The sequence below is a fragment of the Folsomia candida genome, unplaced genomic scaffold, assembly GCF_002217175.1.
Source record: "Folsomia candida strain VU population unplaced genomic scaffold, ASM221717v1 Fcan01_Sc046, whole genome shotgun sequence".
NCBI lineage: Eukaryota > Metazoa > Arthropoda > Collembola > Entomobryomorpha > Isotomidae > Folsomia > Folsomia candida.
The window spans coordinates 203,045-226,138 of NW_019091238.1; the positions used below are offsets into that span (position 1 = coordinate 203,045).

Consider the following 23,094-nt stretch of genomic DNA (forward strand, 5'->3'; position numbering starts at 1 on the left):
ATTATTTCTTGCAAATTTATTTCTTTCCAAGACAAATTTTTGGAAAAATTTCGTCTCTAAATATTTCTTAAACATGTTAGTTAGTTTTTCTGACTGTGAACGTCTTAAATATATATAAATGCACGTTTCTCAGAATTTGTGATCGATTAAATATGTCACAAGTATTTAATACATAAAACGTACCAGCAAACAATACAAATTTCCTAAATTGTCCAAAATATACATACATAGTTATTTTTCCAAGTTTTAAAAATGCATATCTTTTTAACATGATGTGCTTCAACCTGCGTCCGAATACCCTACTTTTGAGTGCTACTTTAACCGATTTGTGCATATTCACCTTCAGAATTTTTGTCATATACAAATAATTACAATAATTTGTACAGGTCTAGGGAACTTGTCGCCACCTGAGTCACACAAGTCGCCAACAAATCGTCATCGGAATGGAATTGAATGGTTTGGGGCATCATTCTGCAGTAAAATTAGCGATAAAATTATAAATCACAACCAATTGATCCAACTTTTTACCTCGAACATCTGCAGGGCCCGTGGTTGTTTGTGAATAAATGGGTACGTAGTAATCTACATCCATCGTGACAAATATGTTATATGATATGCAACGTTTTATTCTTATCTCAATTCTCCAGAAAATTGTTGACCAACCCGACCCAAAGGTGGACCTTGTCACTCGACAGCAGAATGACATCGGGAGATTGTGAAACAATTATTGGAAATTTGTACTGTTCGTGTACTACGCATATATGAATAAAAGATTATCAAACATGGGTCTGAATTACATAAGCATGCAAATTTAACTGCATAAATAAATTTTGTCACAGCGACTCCATCGTTTTTCACGTGATGGGCTATTGTCATCCCAATTGAGGCGGCGATACTGGTTCGCGATTTGTGACAATTCTTGGAAATATCGTTCGTAAATGCGTATGTAAGTTAAGCAAACGTGGGTTTGGATGGGGTTTGATCAGGTCAAACAAATATAACTGCGTATACAAATTTGGTCACAACTATTTCCTCGTGATGGATAAAATTACATATTTGCTCGCATCCTCAGTTTCCCAATTTGTGCGATAAACATACTGTTTTCGACTTGTTAGAGCACACGGTTGTCGAAGTTAGAGTCGATTTAAGCAAAGATATATTTAACATGAAGGAATTCATTTTTACTCAAGTGTTACTCATTAATTGAAAATATACTCATTGATATTAAAAATATGTATATGCTTATTAACTTGATGAAATGAAAGCCATGAAATTTAATAAACTTGGTAAAATTGTGTTTTTTAACACAAAATGCTGCCACGCTTAAAGCTTACTAAATAACAATTGAAGTCTCGCAGCATATGCTGACAGATTTTAGCCCAATTAGTGTCAACCGATTATATAGTTCATTAATTTGAAAAGGCGGTCCTCAATGCGTCGATATTTCCGTAAAAGGAGGATGAAGTCGGCCAATAAGAAATTTAACATTTTCAAAATTTCCTGTGTATTAGCTCCTCTGCGGATGCGAATTTCTCTACCAAATCGAAGAATTTTGACATTTTGTCTTTTTCAAATTTATTTTTCTAAATGTTGGAATGTTTTGTTTTGCAATTCTGCGAAACATAAATTTTCGTAGACACTATTTACATACGCAAGTTATTTTACATAAATATGCATCATCTATATTATAATTTCGAAAAGTCCGTCCCGTGAAATTTTCCGTGACATTCCTGCATTCTGATTGGTTGCCGGCTTCCTTGGTCTTTTCTTGGTAATTTTCGCTCGGCTAACCGTCCATGAACTATTTAACTGCGGAAGGTTGTAGAGGTAAATGCCTTTCTTGTGATAAATCGAAGCAAAATGTTCGGATGTTAAGCTATGATGGAAAATAATAACTTTGCATTGGGGGTCCGTATTTTGTAGGTGTGGATAAAACTTTGACTTGAAATTTGCACAGAGCATGATCTAACTAGGAAGGCGGCTAGGAATTTACCTATATACATAGGTAAATGTACATATATGTATGCATGTATGTAGGTCTAGGAAATTTGTCACCACCACCTGCGTCCCACATGGCGCCAGGAGCTCGTCACCGGCATGTGATCGAATGGATTTGGTAACTTTGCAGTAAAGTAACATAACTGTGTGGTCACAGGGACCCAAACGCTTTCCACGTGATGGATAAAATTACTTGTGCAACTGTCATCCTGAATTTGCCAATTTGTGCAATACTTGTTTGTGCCCAACAAATTTGCGGACGATTTAAATAAATCTGATGTGCAGGAATTTTTTTTCTGCTGCTACTCACTACTTAAAATTACCATACCATACCAACAATATTTTATTGATAAGTAAATAATGAATGTTAAACTTCGCATTGGTCGGATTTACTGATTATCAGTTGGGAAATTTAGAATACTTAAAATTTTGTCTGTTGTTTCGAGAACAAAATTTTTTTCTACCATGGCATCATACTTAATTCCTATCTGTTACGTATGTATGCAGCATCCACTTTTACAATATATTGTAGTAAATAAATGTTAAAAACATAAAATTACCTTGGAATAGTGAAACTAATAAAAAGATGCAGGATTAAATTGCAATTTAATCGAAGAAGAAGGTTGTTTAAAATTAAAAAGAAAAAATATTGAACTGCAATTTAATGTTTGGGAAGCAGTTTGAGTTTTCACAGTAAATTTTTACATAAACAAGGTGTCTTACATATACATATGTAGGTACATTTATGTACATCATTACAAATACATGATTTAGTTATGAAAATATAGGAAACTAAATTGTCGCAATCAACGTCACGCCGTCAGCACGCAACAAATATGTAAATTTTGTCAGCTGAATGGAATTTAATTGAAATTCATACATAAAACACCTGCCTCGTCAACGTCTGTGGACACATGTGCTCACCTAATCCCTTGATGATAACAGAACTTATTTTCCAATTCAGTACACACTTTAATTTGGCCTTTGATGCCTTTATCAAATCGTGTAATATTTATGTATGAGTAATTGTCAAACCTTTCAGCCAGGTGCAAATATTTTATTTGAACAAGAAAAAAGATTTTATGCGAAATGGACAAAATATGTAAATACGTAAATGGACTGATTGATGACTAATGCATACATAAGTACTTATCAAATGATGAACGTGGACATGACAATATTATTTAAACGAGCATTATCATGTATGAAATATTGTTGACCCCATTTTTCCTCTTAATCGGACTGGCCATTACGTTCGATACCTCTCATGAATCACGAGTGCGACTTATAATTTTCGTTAAGCAAAGGACACCAATCGGTTTGCGTCAATTGATAAGAAATTTTATGGTTTTTGGAGGGTGCATATTTTCTTGATTATCAAAATTAGTTAACTACTATCATGCCTCCCGTGATCAGGGTTATTGCAAATTAGACTTGAGACTGACAGGTGCTAAATACACAAATTAAATAGTAAAGTTTCTGGCATGATGGTTTCTCGAAAAAGTTTTATGCGAATATATTTCTTACTCGGAATCATTTTTGGTCCTTGCCAACCTGCCGATATGACAGGTAGGCATTGCAGATTTAAGGTTTTTTCCAGCTTGAATTTTGCTGTCAGTCTTTATACATTAAAAAAGTACTTTCTCTTTTTTACCGAAATAAATAGGTATGACATATCTAGGCCATTATGATGGACCACTGTTTACCAAAGGAGAAGATTATAGGCACTACTACGTCAGTGCGAATGGGGTGAGTTAAGATTACCTAGTAATTAATAATCACAAACTCGTATAAAATTAAAAATAATTGTGCTTACAAAATAAATTTTGTAGGCGTCCTGGACCAATGCAAATGACGATTGTCAAAATTTATTTGGAACGGATTCCGGCCTTGTATCGATTGATTCGGAGGATGAGAAAATTTACCTGGATCGCTTGCTGGAAAATTATGGATTTGGTAATTAGAGATTTTTTATAATTTTAATGTCATGTAATAAATAAGTCACAATTGTGTCAGGTGCTACCTACTGGACGAATGGACTGTACGATTCAAGCTCGAGGGTTTGGAGGTGGGCGGATAATAATGAACCCGTGGGGACATGGGCCCCTTGGGAGAATGGCTATCCACCGTCTGAACCCAATGCATTGCTTAGAATTGGTATTTCTTATAAGAATCGCTTCGACGCGGCTTGGGTCGCACGTTGGAATACGGATCTGCAAAGGTACATTTGTGAGGTGCGGCAGACAAGTACAACTCCAATCACGACTGATTTAACGACTATAACAAGCGAACCAACTACAGAAGAGACTACAACAATCGAGTCAACTACCGAAGAGCCCACAACAATCGAGCCAACTACCGAAGAGCCCACAACAATCGAGCCAACTACCGAAGAGCCCACAACAATCGAGCCAACTACCGAAGAGCCCACAACAATCGAGCCAACTACCGAAGAGCCCACAACAAACGAGCCAACTACCGAAGAACCCACAACAATCGAACCAACTACCGAGAAGCCCACAACAATCGAGCCAACTACCGAAGAGCCCACAACAATCGAGCAAACTACCGAGGAGCCAACAACAAACGAACCAAGTACTGAACAGACCATGACAAACAAACCAACTACTGATTATACATCAATTCCACCAACAGGTACCGGTGGAACTGGTGGAACTGGTGGAACTGGAGGACCAGGTCCAACTATTCCAACCACCACGGAGCGCACAACTACCACACCAGAACCCATTACAGACATATGTACTTATATCGCATTAAATTCTATTTTACACCTGCATTGTTGTTTTATACTATCTACATTCACCTTTTCCTTTAGCGACATCTTGTGGGTATGTCTTTAATGGCACAACCGGACGAATTGACTACACACCAGAAGTACGAGAGCCTATCGATTCTGTTGAAGTGTGCACCTGGATGATCAAATCACCCTCTTTGACTGACTTTACTCTAACCAACTTCGAATATCAACCTGGACGATTTTGGCGACCACATTTAAATTCATTCGAGTACGGCTCTTCTGGTATAAGTAGTAGAGGCGTGCTTGTGTAAGTGATCAAAAAGTATTCTAAATTGTGCGCAAGGCCCGTATCACTTTCTTTTGATATTTCAGTAAAAGGGCTGGCAGCTTCGCATTAAGGGGACATGTAGTCATCATTACGCTTCAAAGGGCTGTGACAGAAATCGCTCCATTTAAATTTGAATTTGTGGCACGTCGCACAGGAAGGACGATTATTTCCCCAAATAGTATACAGTCTATAGTAAACGTTGACGTTCCAAGAACTCAATTCAGATATCCATTGTCTAGTGACACACCTTACGATAATATGGAATTTACTGTGCTAGTTTTCCCCCCACCTAACGCAATATACCTTCAAAATAATGTAAATAATCGAGTACGAATAGATACGTCTGGATTGGACGAAGGTTGTAACGATTTCGTCACAACGGCAGCCTTGGTGAAGGATTATCTGAACAATAATCACTTACACACTACTGGTGACAGGTAAAATAAAATTAAAGGATAAATTGTTTTCAAGCCGGTCTGTGTGCCGAGTCAAATATGCCGACCACTGCGTGTATGAACAGCCCAAGATTTAGTAGGAAATTTGGTCTCAACCTGTCCCCCGTTGGGACTGGAAGAGACAAGGGTTTCCACTGCGATCAATGCGATTGTGTAAAGTGTAACCCTCCATTCAAAAAACAGGCGATTTTGACCAGGCGGAGGAAGCAAACCCCACTTCAATTCCTTTCCCGTGCTAAAAAATGCCTGAATAATCGTTGTTGGTATTGACATGGACCACGTAATTTAAAAATTTCAACCAAATCAGAGGATTACACGTCAAACCATCGCATTGAAACAGGGTTATTTCATTGCTTGTAGGGTTTGGGCTCGTATACGAGACACCATTTTATAACGTCTTAACATCACATTTTCATTCTAGATTGTGCGGAAATACCTACACTCTCGCATGGTACCAAATGTACGTCGTAATCTTTTATTCGGACAGTTCGACAGTCGCAAGTGGTATCACGATAGATTCTGATTGGGAATATTCGAACTGAAACATTTCAAACATATTAATACATTAAATGCGGTTAATGCAATTAAATGCCCTTATAGGTCGTATATTACGCAATATTAAAACTAATCGTCGGTTATAATATGTAAGAGACGTACACACATTGTAAAATAATAATAAAACTATAATTATTAAACCTACTTTCACACACTTTTACTTTGCACACAAAATTAAAAAGCGCTACTTGACTTAACACGTCAATAAAGCCTTGCATAATGTTTTTAAGAAAAATGGAATCTTTCAAAACTTGTAGTGAAATAGATTTCTTATCTATTAAGTCAACAGTCTTGTTCATATGGGCTCATTTCCATAATTCACGAATTATAGAAATTATAAACAAACGAATTAAAAATAACGCTGTTTTACAAACAACTGTACAAATCCGTAGACGGGGGGCGTAATTTGGCAAGAATTTCTTATCTTCCAAATGTCATGATTGACAGAAATATTGTTCAATAAAGCAATCTTTTTCTTCATTCATTTTTTTGCACCAAAACTCCATGTATGTAGATATATAATACAATTATTAAATACATCAATAAATATATGTTAAACTAAATATTGTCAGACGAATTTTCAGAAGCGTATTTATTTGAAATAGTCAATTGCAATTTGCGTGACCACCTTTTACGTCAGTCTGGACGATAAATAGATATGTTCATACATGCAAATCCTTATTCAGAATGACTCATTTGCACTAATTAGTCATAAATATCTATTTGTTGATCAAATGATTGGAAAATTGGGGGCGGAATAATTTTTTTAATGTATGCACATACATGCGTATCGTATTTAGTGTAAAGTTGCGTATGAGAACACAGGAACGTATGCATGGAAATGCGCACATACATACGCAAGTGGTTATCTATATTTCATGGATAAACGGCTGATAAGAAAAGTTATATAAGCAACAGTCTCGCTCTGGTTTTCTCACAGTTGCCTTTTTTCTCTCGTAGATTATACATCGTGCATATTCGTGTAGAAATTTTATACAAAGTTTCTAAAAGCATGAACTCTTTTGGGGTTTTTTGCATTTTTGCAACCGTTCTTTTCGACACCTCGGAGGCCTATGTCTCAAGTACTTATCTTATCATGTACACTTTTAAAAATAATATTACCCTTTTGAAAAGTAAATGCCCTTTAAATTCTATGTTAAAAAACTGCAAGAAATTCTGAATAAACTTTACTTTTGATCAGGTTAACGTTACCCTTATAATTATATTTAACATAATTTAGAATTTTTAGCTTATTTGGTTCTCAAAATAGGAAAGTATTTTTAAGAGTGTAGATAGCACAAGAAAAATGCATGGACTAACTTACTTAATATTTACTAATTCTATGGTTACTACATAATTCATATTGCAGATCGAACCGGTTTCGCAAATATAGCGGAGGAAGGCTCAAAACCCCAAATTCCAGGAAAGTCCGTTAAAGGCCGGGATGGGCTTGAAATATGTATGGGTTTATTTGTAGATTAACAGGCATGATACATATCGTCGGACTAATTCCGAAAGGGCCAAAGTGCAGTAGATACTTAATTCCGAAAGGGTCTAAGTACACAAGAAAAACTATTGAAAAGACCTAAGTGCATTTTCAATATAACTGCATATATAACCGCAATCCCTGAACTTGTGAATATTTAATTTTTAAAATTTTAACTCTACGATGGTCACGACCGACCTTTAGTCTTGGACTACTTATGGTAAATTTTAAAAATTAAATATTCACAAGTTCAGGGATTGTGGTTAGATATGCATTTATATTGAAAATGCAGTTAGGTCTTTTCAATAGTTTTTCTTGTGTACTTAGGCCGTTTCGGAATTAAATATTGATTGCACTTTGCTCCTTTCGGAATTAGTCCGACGATATGCAAATTAATTTTTTGCAAATATTTCACGTAGCCACAACTTGTGGAGATGTTCTAACAACTACTCAAGGTCGAATAGAGTACACATCCGGTTATACTGTCGGGACGGAATATTGCGTTTTTATGATCAAGTCACGCCTCTTAAACGAATTTAACTTCGACATTTTGCAAATGGATGTGTACGGGAATAGGGAGACATTCTTGGGAATTAGTACGTTTGATTATCGAAATCCAAATCATCAAACCTACCAAGTGTACGTGGCAACCTTACATACCTATATTGATTAACCTTGGGCTGATCAGAATTAAATGTTTAACCTGGTTTTGTTTTATTTATATTAGTAGCCAACTCGGAAAATATAAGTCGACCGGAAACCTAGTAATTTTAGGTTTCACGACTTCTCGAACAATACCAATTTATCGTCGAGTTTTCGTCCTGGAGTACAGCATGACTCCAATAGGGGACTTGGAACTTTCTGCCAATAGCGTGCAAAATATTTATCCAGGCGTTCATGGGAATCCACCCGCGAGATTCAGATATCCACAAGCTGACGTAAATTATGATAATCGCGAGTTCACCGCACTTGTTTTCGCTCCGCCAAATTGGATCAATTATGACACCAGTAATAGAAAAAGTCGATTTGAGGTTAATACGTCCGGACTGGAGGCCTCATGCACTGATAAGGTTTCGACGTATACTATGTCATCTACCGTTTCAGCGGTGGGTTCATCTAAAAGGTAAGTAACTGGATACTCTAAAAAATATTGCTACCATTTCCAAAAGTAAATGTTCTTTGAATTCTATATTAAGTAATGGGTCGTCCATAAATTACGTAACGCAAAAATCTAGATTTTCTGGACCCCCCCCCTTTAACATGCGCCACATACATAAATAGGCACGGTATCATTGGAACCTTAGACCACCTCCCCTCGCCCCTCATGTGTTACGTAATTTCTGGACGGTCCCTAAAGCATGACAGATCTAGAGTAATGTGACCTTAGTAAAAAGTAAGGATTACTCTGAACGGAGTAAAGTTAACTCCGAATTTAGTAAAGATTGCGTAATTTAGAATTCAGAGACTGCTTTTATTTTTCGACGGGAGAACATTATTTTTAAGCAGTTTTTATTAAATTACAACGAGATTTTGCAGATTTGCTAACAAAGTTCTAAAGTCGACACGTACATACACGTGTAGCCAATAATAGCCTTTGTCTTTTAGGGAACTGTGCAACGCGACGTCAGCCAGATACGATGCAAACCCCGTGTACGTGGTGGTATTCAAGTCGGACAACGCAACGGTGGGGGCAGGTTTCAACATTGAGTATGATTGGGGACCTGAAGATTAGCGGATGAGAAATCATCATAGGATTTTATGACATTAATTGCCTATTTATCACGAATTCACTTGTCAAAGATGGGTTAATCCAAGCGTAATAACAAAAAATAAAAATTTGCACCTGCATAAATTCGCCGGGTAGGATAATTTGGGATTTGACCAACCTCTTTCTTATTGACTGAGAAAATAGTTATGTTTGATGGACACATTCTTGGACTCTTTAGTAGAAACGTCCACATATGGTGTCATCAAAAAAGTGGAGGGTGGTTTTGGGTCGCCACTTTATATTATTCATATTGCTTATTACTCGTGTTATATAAATAAGCTTAACATGAGTAGGATATGGAAGTGGTTCGTGTAAAAATGGGCGTTTTACTGACGACGTAATGAATGAATGTTCACCATGGTATTTCCTAATGGTGAAAATGCATGCAAACCGAACCTATTGGTGTGGGTTCCCGATCTGCGCGAAGGGACATATGTATGTATGTACCTTGGTGTACGAGATATTAATCAACCCTTCCATTCCTATCTCTCCGTGGACAATACTGACGTCTAAATTTACACAAAAAGGGTCAAATACCTCGACTTTGATTCCACACTCTCAAGTGTTAACCGTCCAAAGGATGTATTTTTAACAGGTACCACTCCATCACCTCTGGACCACTTTGCACATTTTTGCTTGAGGTTTTTCATATTCTTGGTTTTAACAAAATAATTAATTAAATAATTAATACGTACGCCTTGCAGCCTAACAATACACATACAGTTTGAAATCACCGAAAAAACATATTTTCAAAACTTGTGAATTCGCCAACATGGAATTTAGCAATGCCTTTTCGAAACCCCATTTTGCCGTTACTCTCCCTGAGGTGTGTACATATTTATTTTCTCAAATAAATCGTAGCATACATACATACTTGTAATTAATTTTGACTAATTTCTGCTTGAAAGATAATTTGCACATTATATAAATAGATATTTACAATTGTTTCAAATTAAGCTGAAATTGGTATGTGTACCAATTTCAGCTTAATGCACAATGAAGGAAAAAACAACTTATTGTAAATTTTGCTACATAAAATTTTCAAAATTAATATATATGTATGCATACATTTTCTCAGATTCTGGCAAAAGTAATGACCTTTCACCCCACGTGTGACCTCATCACATTCACCAAGATCAACACAGGATGGGAAACTGAATCCCGGAAACGTCTCCTCGCTCAAAAATGGGTCACTCTCTCCCCCCAAAATATCACCTATTCCCACAGCATCATCAACCTTCGAGGGAACCGCCTCAGAAATTTGTGCATTTCCAATTTTAAAAATTCCTGTCCAGAAGTCTTGATAGATTTTCTTTCAAACAATGGCCACAAAGTGACGAACTTCAAGATCCACCTATCCATTGGGGATCCCCAATGGGTGCGATGTTTGCAATACCTTTCAAGCCTCCTCCCCAACCTGACCGCCCTCCAAATCGTTGTGGTCACACCTGAACTCAAAAATTCTGGCTATTTCCCCCTCCCCAAAAACCACATCACTTCTGGAAAGTTCGAAAACTCGGAATTGTTTCCCCTGTAACCTGATTCGTGTGTTAAAAAGTGGGTGTGCCGCAAATAAGCTCGTGTAATGTGGGAGAGCAAGGTGAGACGACTGAAAATCTCATAAATTTCCTATTACAACTTATTTATTGAACGGGAAATAAGGGTGTATGTACATGTGGGGCATGCTAAGTGCATGAAAAAGATGACTTGAAGAGTCCGAATCTAGAAACTAACTTTAGGAGTCGGAGGACAAAATCTAACTCTATGAGTCCAAGGACAAAACCCAACTAAAACTAAATTTTTCTCTACTTCAGGATGAAGAGAGCACCTCTCTTCATCCACCCTTAATTAAAATTAACTAATTTAATCTATGTCTCGTCTGCCGGACGCAGACGAGATTATCTTATCTAGAGGTGGACTACTCTGTCCAATGTCTCCTAATGTTAGGAGGGTTTCTTGGTGGCTAGCCAAGAAATCCTTCTAATTAAATATTCATTAAATATTATTTACAAGGACATGCCATCTCAGGTCGTTGATCAGACGAGCCTGGGATGGTATGTCACACCCCCAAATGGGAGGAATCTATTAAATTGGCTGAAATCTTGTCCCTCTTCCCAAATCTGGAAACCTTATCGTCCGATGGAATTGATTCTTCACTTCTGAACACATTTCTCCAGGGGGGAAATTCTCCCTTGACCGGACCCAGGGTGGCCATTACCCGGCTAGAATTAGGCGACTCTACGCAAGGAATGGGCCACCTTTCCGCCATTCTCAACCTCGTCTCTGGCACCTTAGAGCGCATTAAATTCTTCAAACTGGACAACTTCCCGCCGCACTGGCGCATCATTCAGGCCTCCATAGTGTTTCCCGCCATGCCAAAATTGAAGGTTTTCGCCATCGCGCAGTCTCCCACGAGGGCGTTTTCCTCCTGCTCCATTGTGACCCCGGGGCTCCATATGACATGGGGGGAAAGTGAGACGCTCCTTTATCCCGAGCAGTTTCCCGCCTTGGAGAGGATCATAATTTCCCGGGAGGAACGAGCAGATTTCTGCAATAACAATAACGTACTAACCCCTCAGGAGTATTTTGAGACGAGCGCGGCATTTTTGTACAAGACGTTCCTCCGCAAGGGGAATTCGGTGGGGGTGACGGTGAAAGAGTTGGACGTCCCGTTCCCCCCGGGGGACAGGTTCAGGGTGATACGAACCGCCGGCGGGGGTGGGGGGTCGGCTTGTTGTGGGCGTGCCGAGGTGAAGAAATCGACCGAATTTTGGGTCCGGGTGGTTGCAATGTTTCCGAACTTGGTGAGATATAGTGCCATAGAGGAAAGTTTGGAGAGGGAGACGGCCAGGGCGGCCAGGGTAAAGGAGTGGGTGGAGATTGGGGAGGAGCTGGGTTTTGTGAAGGGTGGAGGGAATAGTGGGGGAAGTAAGAAAAGATTGGATTTGGGGGTGGATTCGTCGAGGTGGGGGATGGGGTTAAAATTAGGCATGTTCTGGGTAAGAGCGATACCCGGAACCAGGCTAACCTGCCTCGGCATCAAAATCCCTACCGGATACCGGGTGCCGGGCCGGGTCGGGTAATACTTTAAATGAATTCAGGAATCGTAGGTAAGCAAAGAGCTACTGGTATCCAAGGTACCTACTGCAGTTTTTTTAGAATTAAGTGCGATCCCGGGTAATGAATTCATTTATATTTCCAACTTATATTCGGCGTCTTGCGCATCTCGCATATAAAGCATCTCGAGCAATATAACGTACCAGAAGCAGAACTTCCACCAGAGGAGTAAAAGGGATGAGGGTGGAAAGATTGTCTGCCTATATGTACTGTATACTGAGGGAGGGGCAACATTATGTAACGCTGTCTGACCTTAATTTTGCGCCCGAAGGACGCGTCGGTGAATTGTTTTGGTGTTTTCCACGTGTTCCCCATCCTTTTTTGATAAGGAGCAAAGTCGTCGTTTCCATGAATCGAAGACTTTTAGGCACATTTCAGGGGTCACTTTCATCCGCTCTTCAGCCAGAACTTTGCAAAATCCATCTAGCGTGGTAGCTCCCCTATTAAAAATTGCTGCTTCAAGGTTCCAAACCCAAAAAAACTCCATTGGAGATGCATCAGGGGATTCGACTAGTATCTCTTTATTAAGAAAAATTGCGATTCCGACTTTCTCTTTTAATTCGGCTGCGTACTGGGCGGTGATCCGAGCAGTATGTGATGACGCCGCGTCATGATGAAAAAATTCCTTCTGGGTCTCCCCAGGGTAGAGTTTTGGAATTTCTTGTTCCAAAAGAGGTTTTAAAACTTTGTCCACATAATAAGTAACATTTATCTTTACATTATGAGGAACTCGAATCAAATCGAGTGTTCCACGACCACTCATGGCGCCGACTATCATCACTCTGTCCGCAAACTTTTTGCTTTTTTCACTTACATATTTCTCCATCTCACTTCGGGCCTTTGAATAGCAAATCCTTCGTTTTTTTTTGCAATCCTCGATGAAGAATAATGCCTCGTCCAATGTCACAGCAAATTCAGATTTTTTCCCTGCAAGGTGACCACGGTACAGCTTCCGAGATGTCGACTTCCGTACTTGTTTGTGACGTGGTTTTAGGGCATGGACTCTGGTCTTTTTAAAGGTCTTCTTACCCAGATCTTGATGAATAATTCGCCTCACTGTACGCTTAGAGACATGATATTTCGTTGCCAACTGATTTTGGGTTGGAGGATTTTCCTTTGACGTGTCAGCATCTATTTTTCTGATGAGCGTCGGTTTCCTCACTTTTCGGGGGTATACGTTCGGCGGCTGTGGCATGTCCAAATTTCTGGCCTGGTTCCTTTTTCCGACGGAATTCGTTATGTTGGACACTGTGCCTTCAGAAATGATGATTCCTTCGCCCCTAAGTTGACTTGTTATTTCCTTACGCGTCAATCCAGCCTGGCAAAGTGCTTTTACACTATGATATACTTTGAGGTCAATTTTCGGACCCATCTTGAAAATTTCAAATTCTGAAAAATATTCACACTTTTGCAATTGATCTTGCGTTTCTGGAACTTTTTGAATTTCGCGGTTTACTTAACGGGGTAACTGGATATGAACTCGCAAACAGCGTCATATAATGTTGCCCCACCCTGTATATGTTTTGAATAAATTGCGAATAAAGTTTGCTGGCAAAATTGTCAAATAAAATTTATGAACTGTACAAATAAAGTGTTTACTGAGTTATTTTTTTTATATTTTCTCTTACTATGTAGAAGTCATAAAATGCCACAAAGTAACTTATATGTTGGCGTACTAGGTCACATATACGAAAACATAGCTTGCATTTATGTAGCTTAACGTATAATACTTAAATCTTTACAACGCATCTAAGCAAAATGGCGTAACCAAATTGATAACATTGTTTCATACTCGATAGGTTAATGGTTAAATTACCCATTGATTGATTGATTTAATTTGCTGAAGTAATCATTGTTCCCTTTGTCTGCAATTGGTTTTATGTATTTATTCGCATTGCTACTTATCGAACATGTATGCATAAATGTGTGTGGAGTAAAATGCCATCTACATATTTACATGCATGTATGCATGTATGCATGCATGTAAATATGTAAATAGATCAGCAAAATGTGTGATAAAAATATGGATTACAAAAACTGTTTTAATTAGTTTTCTGCTCTGTGCATATCTCATTCTATTAAATACGTAAATGTAAATTGATCCCTACGCCAATGTTAATTCTCATTGTCAGTAACGTCATATACTTCAATGACTTGCTCCTCATCACAAGTCAGCCCTACCATTTCGGAGTATGTAGTACCAATATGTACGGAGTATAAAATCGCCGTAGAAATAATAATGTGTTATGGGTTGTCGGTATCACTGCCGTCGGTTGTCAGACATCACTGCGATATGATCGGTTGTCACTGTCGAGCAGTTGTCAGAGGTCAGATATCACTGCTATCGGTTATCACTGTTATCGGTTGTGATATCACTGCCAATGTTTTTATATCCCCCCACACCCGAAGGAAGGGGGAGGGATCCCAAAAGTATCTCATGTTACCCCAAATGGGTCTGACGTTATCCCAAAAATGTCTCATGTTACACCAACACATTACCCCGAAACCTTATCAGTTCACCGCATGTATCGTCTTACGTTACCCCTAAACCCTCTCGTTTCACCCCAAACACTGTCTCAGGTAACCAAAAATACCACCTGAAGTTAATACAAACACGGTCTCACTTTACACCTATAAATTTGGGATCATCGAAAACCATGCTGATCTCATCAAAAATGTTGGGTTATTGGATAATGTAGTGAGAAATGGTCCAAATATGTAAATAAATGTGTGTTCGTTATGCGAGCTTTTGTGTGAAAAACGAAATCAATAGGACGGATTTATTAATATGAGAGACAAACAAAGACTGGAGCGCAAGATGCTTCTTTCTCTCTCTAGAGAGAAATCGCATCATGCCTTGGGCAAAATCACCCTTTTCAAAAGGAAGATTTTCTCCGTAAATGATATTTACTTATTTACGTATCTACCAATCATAGTCAGAGAGCAGTAAAACAATCCGTTTTACGGCTACACATAATCAGTATCGGTAATCTGAATTTGCTATAAACATGCCCCCTAATTATCAAGGGAGCGTTTGTCGGACTCAGTACAAATTTATGGTGAAAATAAATCAAATGGTGAAAGTGAATCTAAAAATACACGGTCATGTTGTAATATAAATTTGGATTTGTTCTTTGTGAGTTATGTTGCGTTATACAAGTATGATAATTTTATTTATTATTTATTTATTTTAAAAATGCTACCCTTCGTTTGCACACTGTAAAGTACTTCATACAAAGTATGGGCAATTTTTTTTCACACTCATGATATTCATTTGATTACGATTTGTTGCTAAATAATTATTTGGTTACCCAAGAGAATATAGGTAAAAGATTAGTAGTAGTACAAGGAGCGGGTAAGTGTTATATGTAGTTACATGGTTATTCACATTACTTAATATTACATAACACTCGGTTATCGTCATATGTGGGTACGTATTTCGTTATATGGATACATAATCTTACATATTAGGTTGGAATAGGTTAGTTCAACTGGACAAAGGCAGTAAATCTGCCAAACTCTACTTTCCGTTCCTGGAAACGCATAAAAAGGTTTTAGTGATACAGTGATATTTTTAAGACAATTCTTCTGCAAGTTATATATACATATGTTAGTGCCTATAGAAATGTAATCTTTGACCAAGGAAACGTATATAGAATGTACACACCCTTTTACGCAGAGTTGCAGTGCCATTTCTTAAAATTTTACAACTTTCAAACTTGTTGCAGGTTAAAAATCGGGTATAAAAAGGCGTCGAAACTGGAAAAAAGACCAGTGGTCTGAAGCCATGAACATTATAATAGTAATCTCGCCTCATCATTGAGGTCGTGCATGTGTGTAGGCGTTCAAAATGATCAATATGGAGCGTGCGCCGACGACGTGGTGATGAAGCAGGACGAGCCATGCATAGTATGTATATAGACCACGTATCCTAGCGTAGTATGTATATATTAAAGCATATATATATATAAGTATAGTATGTACATATATAGTAGAAAAAAGAACTATAAACAATTGAGATACTTATAAAGATATGTACATTTTTTAAATAGAACTTATGAGGCAAAATTGCGTGGAAAAATTCTGAATATGATGGTGCCCAAAGTTCTTGGAATTTCTTAATATAAAAATAGAATTCAACAGAAAAGCAGGTGGTGTTAAAAGATATTAAAAGCAAACATTGGTGGAATTCTTGTATTTGTCCATAGAATGCAGGTGGTTAGAAAAGTGACCCAAATTTCTAGCCAATGTATGCAAAAATTTGATTTTTAGCAAGCAAAGTTACCCTTCTCTAGTTGTTTATTATTGAATTGCAGATTCCTAATAGTTTCACAATGTGTTTTCCTATCTAATAGTAAGTTAGGTAAGGGGGCACACAATTACAACGCAGATATCCATGCACATATTTCCATCTTGAAATACTCACGGAGCTCCTCAATTTAAAAATCCTGTGTCACACGGGATACGTGCAGGGCTTCTTATTTGGAATAAATTAAGACGGGATTCTGTTGACCGGCATTCCTTCGTCACCAGCAAAGGACCCAAGCGACCTTGCGATGCTACAAGGTCAGGGGGGATAGTTAACTGAATTCTGAGGTGCTTGCGACTAGACGACCAACGCTTTCCTCACTTCTAGGACAAGCCCATCAATTGTGGATATCTCTTGCCCGGTGATGTTCATTTTTTTGTGTTGATGCGAACAACCGCATATATCACTATTTCTATACTAATTATTAATTTCTCGTGGACAGGAGAGATAAACGCAAAACTTTTATCTTCATTCCTACCACTTTTCTGCTCCTTATTATCTTCATTTTTTAGGAGGAGCTTATATGATCATTCCGCATTCCGTTACGTTGACAATGATTCACATCTTGTTGCTTATTATGACCCCAATAACTGGGGTGCAAATCGGCACATTTATGATAGAGCTTTTGCTTATACTGCTTCCGAGATCAGCAAAGTTTGAGAAGTTCAAATTGAGTTAAAATTGTCACATCCGTAAATTTTCCGGATGTGACAATACGCGTGACACCTACTCTGTACCTCGTGAAAGATGTAGATGGTCTCCGTTTTGTAAAAAAATGTTCGCAGTCATCATTTTTCCCCTATTTACAAGACAGAGGAGGTTGTGTTTTTACAATTTGTGCTAATGCTTGCTTATTTCAATCTAAAAATCCTTACATCGTAACAGATATTGTGAGATTCACAACGGATAACCGGGAAAGATTTACCTCCTTTGCCCATCTGGATCACCGTTACAATCGCGCTATTTCCTACACTTGGCCTTCCGTGCATTTAATGCGTCAACATATTTCAGGCGTAAATTATATGTTCCATCCAAGATCAAAACTCTTGGCATAAGCTGTCAAGTTAGTCGTAAAAACAGCTTGAGCCACAACTTTCATACAGCAATATTTACTTACGAAAAGCATATCCATGCACGTGCAGAACAACAAATGCTTAAAAACAGCAAAATAAATTGCAGCGAACGCTTAAACGCTCACAAACATGCTCATTTGGTTATTGACCGCTATACCAATCGCTAGACGTGTTAGAATTAATTAATACTTCTTTCAATCACCTTTACGAACGTAATTGTTACTGCTAAGCAAATACGAATTCATAATCTTACCTCTCCGATTATTATGGAATATGTATTGAAGTTTAGTGAATTTACGTGCTTAACATTTTACAATCTCACCTTACAATCAAATATGTATAAACTGTTGATAAAGTTACAATAAATATCACTTCTGTTTTAACAATTATTTTCACACGATTATTTCTATCTTTTACGCCTCGCCTAGGGTTTCAACTTCTCAGAATTATTGATCGTGAATAAAATGTTGATACATTGGCATCGTCCATTTTATTATGATGTATATTGTTCCACATATGAATATGCATCTATGTTAATTTTATTAAGGTTTCTTATGTAATATACTGGGTGTAACATAAAATCTTAGAACTTAACCTGTGGGATATAAAAACATTGGCTGTGGTATCCGCCAGGGTGACAACCGATAACAGTTATAACCGCTAGCAGAGATGTCTGGCAACCGATAACAAATGAAATAAAACCAGTTTAAGTACTTATTTGCTCTTTCGCGTTGATATACTCTGACTTGATAATTCTGTGATAAGAGTGCATGCTATGGGACTTTCAAAAATCACATCAAACTAAAATACAATTTGTTGAAAAGTTATATTCTTCATAATTTCATTATTTATGAAATTATGAAAAACACCTCTGCATACTACTTGTACAAGGCTAGTATTTAATTTTTTGAGGTAATCATTGTTTCTATTTGTTAATGTAATTATGTGCAAAGTAGTATTTGTTCGCATTACTATTTGTCAAATACATACTTATGCATAAAGTGTAGAATAAAATGACGTACATACATGCATATTCAGCAAACTGTGTCATAAAAATGCGAATTACAAAAACTGTTTTATTTGTTTTCTGTGTATATATCATTCTTGTATATACAACACACATGTATTTACCTTGAGACTACCTATTCATGCTTATTTTTTCCTTCATATATTTCAATCACTTGCTCATCATCACCCGTCAGCCCTACCAATTCCGACCAATCTGTTGCGATGAGGATGTCTTCATCCTTGATGACGACGGGGGTAACATCGTCCTCTTGAGATCCGTCCCGTAGCGTCAGGTTTCTGCTGGCATAATCGTTAAGATTCTGGCCGTGGACAGCTTCAACATCAGACTCGTCACCCGGTGAGGTACAACTGTAACAAAAATTTAAAAACTTAATAACCAAACGGTTGGCTCTGGGAATTGACTTTTACGTCAAATTTGCGGCCAATTATAAAAATATACACTTAAAGTTAAGGAAGTTTTTGAACGAGAAGATTTCAAGCTTAACAAGCCTTCAGAAAAGTTGGATGGAAATTTCTTGTCCGTATGTTTAAAATAAATTCCCTGAGCTGAGAAATTAGTTAAAATTTCTAGATTTTGATAAGCTTAAGAGGCTTCATCCAGTTTTCATATTTCAAAAAGGGATGCACATATATCTGTAAACTTCATACTACTTTTAGCTCATAGAATGTTACATATGTAATTATGGTGACATGACCTTCGTCGAGTTATACCTTAAAGCATGCATTTATAAATATGTGCAGGTGATTAAAAGAGACGGGTAAAACTGGAATGCTTAATAATTTAAAAATTAAAAACTTTAAAATTAATTACCATTCCTTTTCAAGGTGAAACTTTAACGAACGACTTTGAGCAAATGCGAGTCCACATTTGTCACAAGCTATCCTAACTGCGCGACTTGGGCCCTTGAAGCAACTAAATATTTAAATACAAAACTCATGTCATTTTGCACAATTAATTTTTTAATTGCATACCTGTCATTTTCCAAGTGCCGTTTAAGCGAACCAATTTGAGTAAACGAGAGTCCACACGTTTCACACTTTTTCTTCGCTGACCCAGGACCTCTAGTAGAGCCCTTGAAGCAACTAAAGGCACAAAATTAGTTACTCATCCGCAAATTAGTGTGTCAAATTAATGATATACCTGTCATTTTCCAAGTGTCGTTTTAGCGAACCGCTCTGAGTAAATGAGAGTCCACATGTGTCACACTTTTTCTTCGCCACTCCACCTCGTGTAGAAATTTTGAAGCAACTGTGATCACAAAACAAGATATGCACTCATCCATCAAAATTAATGTTTCAAATTAATGAAATATATACCTGCCATTTTCCAAGTGTCGTTTTAACGACCAACTTTGCGTAAATGTGCGACCGCACTTGCGACACTCTTTTCCAACTTTGGGTTTGCTGCAACTGAGGAATGTGCAAATTACATAACTGTGTAAATTGGTGGGTGCTTACTTGTGATCATTCAAACAATTAAGGTAATCAAGTATTTAATCACCTTCCATTTATTTGGTGTCTTTCAAGGGAAAAAGTGTTATAAAATGCGACCCCACACGCGTCACACGTGGATGCTCCTGAATTCCGGAACGAGTGGGCTTTGGTGTGCTGGTCGTAGTGCGCTTGAGATCGACACATAATCCCACAAACCTGACAGCGACGTGGTTTTAGTTTAGGTGGTCCGTGGCGTCGACGCCTGCGGGGACAATTTTTTAATTAAGGATACAATGCTGTATTTAATTTCATGTAAATTTAATCCATAATAAGACGTACCGTAATTTGGCCAGCTCAGCAGCCCTGTCAGCACAGCTAAAAAATTCGGAATTAAAATTAATTTCAAAAAGTATTAATTAATATGTAGCGCACTGCTAAAAATAGTGTCACCATTTTTGAAAAGTGAATACATTTTTAGGTATGTATTGTCATTTTGATAATATCATATGTAAGTAAATTACACTAAACCCAGTATAGACTTTGACGTCACTTTGGATTTAGTTTAGTTTACATGAGTGCATTTACGTTTCAAAACGATAAGATTATTTTTAAGAGTGCGGCGGTGATTGTTAAAAAGCGACCCACTTTATAATCAAGAATTGGTGTCTTTGGAGTGCATTAGTACTCGAAAAAGAGAGTTTGCATTTTTCGCAGGTTGGGCAAAGGCCAGAATATTCGGGTAGGACGTCGGGGGACGAGGGAGGTGAAGATTCGTCGTCCATGGTTTCACCTAGATTTCCTGAAAGAATGTGAAGTACAGACACAATGTATGAGTTTAAAACATATGTAGGGAATCATATGTAGGGAAACACATGAATCAGAACTCGCCCGCACGCAGATTTGAAATTGTCAAAATTCAGCAAACAAGTCAAAGCAGGGTCGGAGAGGACAACAAAGAAGGAATTTGTCCATTTTTGAAGGGGTCCGCGGCGTACGATTTTCTTGAAACTTTCAGGGAGTACTCGCCAAGTATCCCTGAACATGTTTCAGAAATCAGAACTCGCCCGCACGCACTTTTGAAATTGTCAAAATTCATCAAAACTGAGGGTGAGGGGATAAAATCGACATTTCCCAAGTTTCCCGCGTTCGACTTGGCTCCAATTTTCAGGGAATTATTAAGGAGTGGTAAGGAGCACATTTAAGTCATCAAATCATGCCCAGAAGCAGCGGGAGAGCTCAAAAATAAAAAAATTTAAATTCTGGGCTGGGCTAACTTCCTATACATATGAATTTTATTTTAATAATTACCTGAATCTATATCACCTAAGGGGTCGGCAAGGGTGGGGAAAGTTTTAAATTTGTACTTGGCCATTTTAACCGGGACGAAGAGCGGGGGCGCGAATTGCGGAGGGTCATCCTTGACCTCGGTGACTTCCGGTACCCTGTCCAGTTTTAAAATGGGGGTCGGAAATGGGACGGTCCTCCACCCAGTAGAATTAGGCTTGTCCCCCTGCCTGTAAATATTAAGAAAGCAGGTTAGAATTAAGATCATCAATTGATGAATAATTTCTAAAAAAAATAGAATATTTTACTTAATTAATTAAACTTCTCTCTCCTTACTTCATACTTACTTTTCATGCGACGTTTTCGAAAGATGTATCACGACGAGAGGTTTCGACTCAAAAAACGAGTCGCATTTGTCACATTGGTAAAAAACTGAGGGGTCTGATTAACAAAACAATTAAAAATGGTTATACATTAATTTAAATGTTAACATATATGTTAAAATGTAATTGTGGTATATATATTAAATTTAACTATGAAGTAATTACTCATACCTGATCCTTGACTACAATTTTCCCCTGTCTTTGGAGACATGATGACGGAGACGGATAACAGAAGGAACTAAAAGTAAATCTTTCTATTTTAACCAGGTTATCAATTATTTCGCAAGGTTCCTTGCCTTTTCATGGAATGTGTTTTACAAAATCGAAACACAATTTTGTTCGTTTAAAATTATTTAAACGAGACGAAAAGAACGGAAAATGGTAAAGTGTTGTTTACTCTTCTTCTCGTGATTTGATTATGTATAAGTATTTTCAATATGTTGAATGTCGGCTGAATCGAGACCCGCCGTTTACTCAAGTACCTTTGTTTTTGACTTTGTTCGTGTGAATAACGCGTATGAAAATGGAAATCGGAAACCGCATGCTCACTAAAACGTTGAAATGCAGATGAGAAAGTATTTTATGAAATGTCGAATGATTAGTGTGAAGTTGGCCTCTCCTTTTTTTATTATTTTGAATGAAGTTAGCCGACTGAGCCGACTGATATCCGACTGCCGCCCATAAATCCCACCTTTGTGGGGCAACGTGAGATTCGCTCCCCATGGTCCCAGAACTGTTCGAATTCAAATCTCGAGCCTTCCCGCCCTATTCTAAGGGGAAACTTGAGATTCTTACCCATGCATTTGGCTATCATCGACCCTATTAAGTACAATGGTCACGTAAACGATACCTTCAGAGGAGTGGGAGCCTAATTTAGCATTTAGCCTATTTAGCATTAGTGTAACCCCCTGTATCCCCACACATAAAAGCATATATTCATATTTCATCCTAAATACCCGGGTAAAATTCGGTATATATGCATACCACATATCAAAATTCTTAGATTTTCAGAATTTATTTCTCGAAAACGGCGTCTAGCTTTTTGACCGGACCGGTCTTATTTTCAAGCTAGAACAGTGCTCTCCCAAACGTATAGGGTGGCTGGTCATGCACCTCT

General features: G+C 37.8%; 3 protein-coding genes across 6 annotated transcripts; 2 read left to right on the forward strand and 1 right to left on the reverse strand.

Moving 5' to 3' along the window:
- Nucleotides 1-3,264: 3,264 nt before the first annotated feature.
- LOC110861854 (mucin-3B) lies at nt 3,265-6,238 on the forward strand. 2 transcript variants are annotated; one of them, XM_022110989.2, is made up of 8 exons: nt 3,265-3,567; nt 3,665-3,747; nt 3,831-3,954; nt 4,015-4,593; nt 4,654-4,758; nt 4,835-5,063; nt 5,129-5,521; nt 5,961-6,238. In XM_022110989.2, exons 1-8 carry the CDS (start codon nt 3,483-3,485, stop codon nt 6,079-6,081), a joined length of 1,719 nt encoding a protein of 572 aa, XP_021966681.2. In that variant the 5' UTR covers nt 3,265-3,482; the 3' UTR covers nt 6,082-6,238. The 2 variants fall into 2 exon arrangements, with proteins under 2 accessions (XP_021966681.2, XP_035700972.1); XM_035845079.1 differs by having other exon boundaries at nt 4,015-4,758.
- Nucleotides 6,239-7,035: 797 nt separating this feature from the next.
- On the forward strand, nt 7,036-9,446 carry LOC110861869. The gene is made up of 5 exons (XM_022111004.2): nt 7,036-7,176; nt 7,464-7,553; nt 8,000-8,219; nt 8,308-8,703; nt 9,186-9,446. The coding sequence occupies exons 1-5, from the start codon at nt 7,107-7,109 to the stop codon at nt 9,310-9,312; spliced, it is 903 nt and encodes a 300-aa protein (XP_021966696.1). The 5' UTR covers nt 7,036-7,106; the 3' UTR covers nt 9,313-9,446.
- Nucleotides 9,447-18,889: 9,443 nt separating this feature from the next.
- On the reverse strand, nt 18,890-22,437 carry LOC110861875 (myoneurin). Of its 3 annotated transcripts, none has more exons than XM_035845071.1 (11): nt 22,149-22,432; nt 21,942-22,035; nt 21,619-21,824; nt 20,956-21,109; nt 20,650-20,685; nt 20,378-20,572; nt 20,194-20,280; nt 20,018-20,125; nt 19,849-19,959; nt 19,688-19,789; nt 18,890-19,224 (listed from the first exon to the last, which is right to left on the reverse strand). In XM_035845071.1, the coding sequence occupies exons 1-11, from the start codon at nt 22,186-22,188 to the stop codon at nt 18,990-18,992; spliced, it is 1,368 nt and encodes a 455-aa protein (XP_035700964.1). In that variant the 5' UTR covers nt 22,189-22,432; the 3' UTR covers nt 18,890-18,989. The 3 variants fall into 3 exon arrangements, with proteins under 3 accessions (XP_035700964.1, XP_021966702.1, XP_035700965.1); XM_022111010.2 differs by having other exon boundaries at nt 20,194-20,286; nt 22,149-22,429; XM_035845072.1 differs by lacking the exon at nt 19,849-19,959 and having other exon boundaries at nt 20,194-20,286; nt 22,149-22,437.
- Between the last annotated feature and the right edge of the window lie 657 nt (nt 22,438-23,094).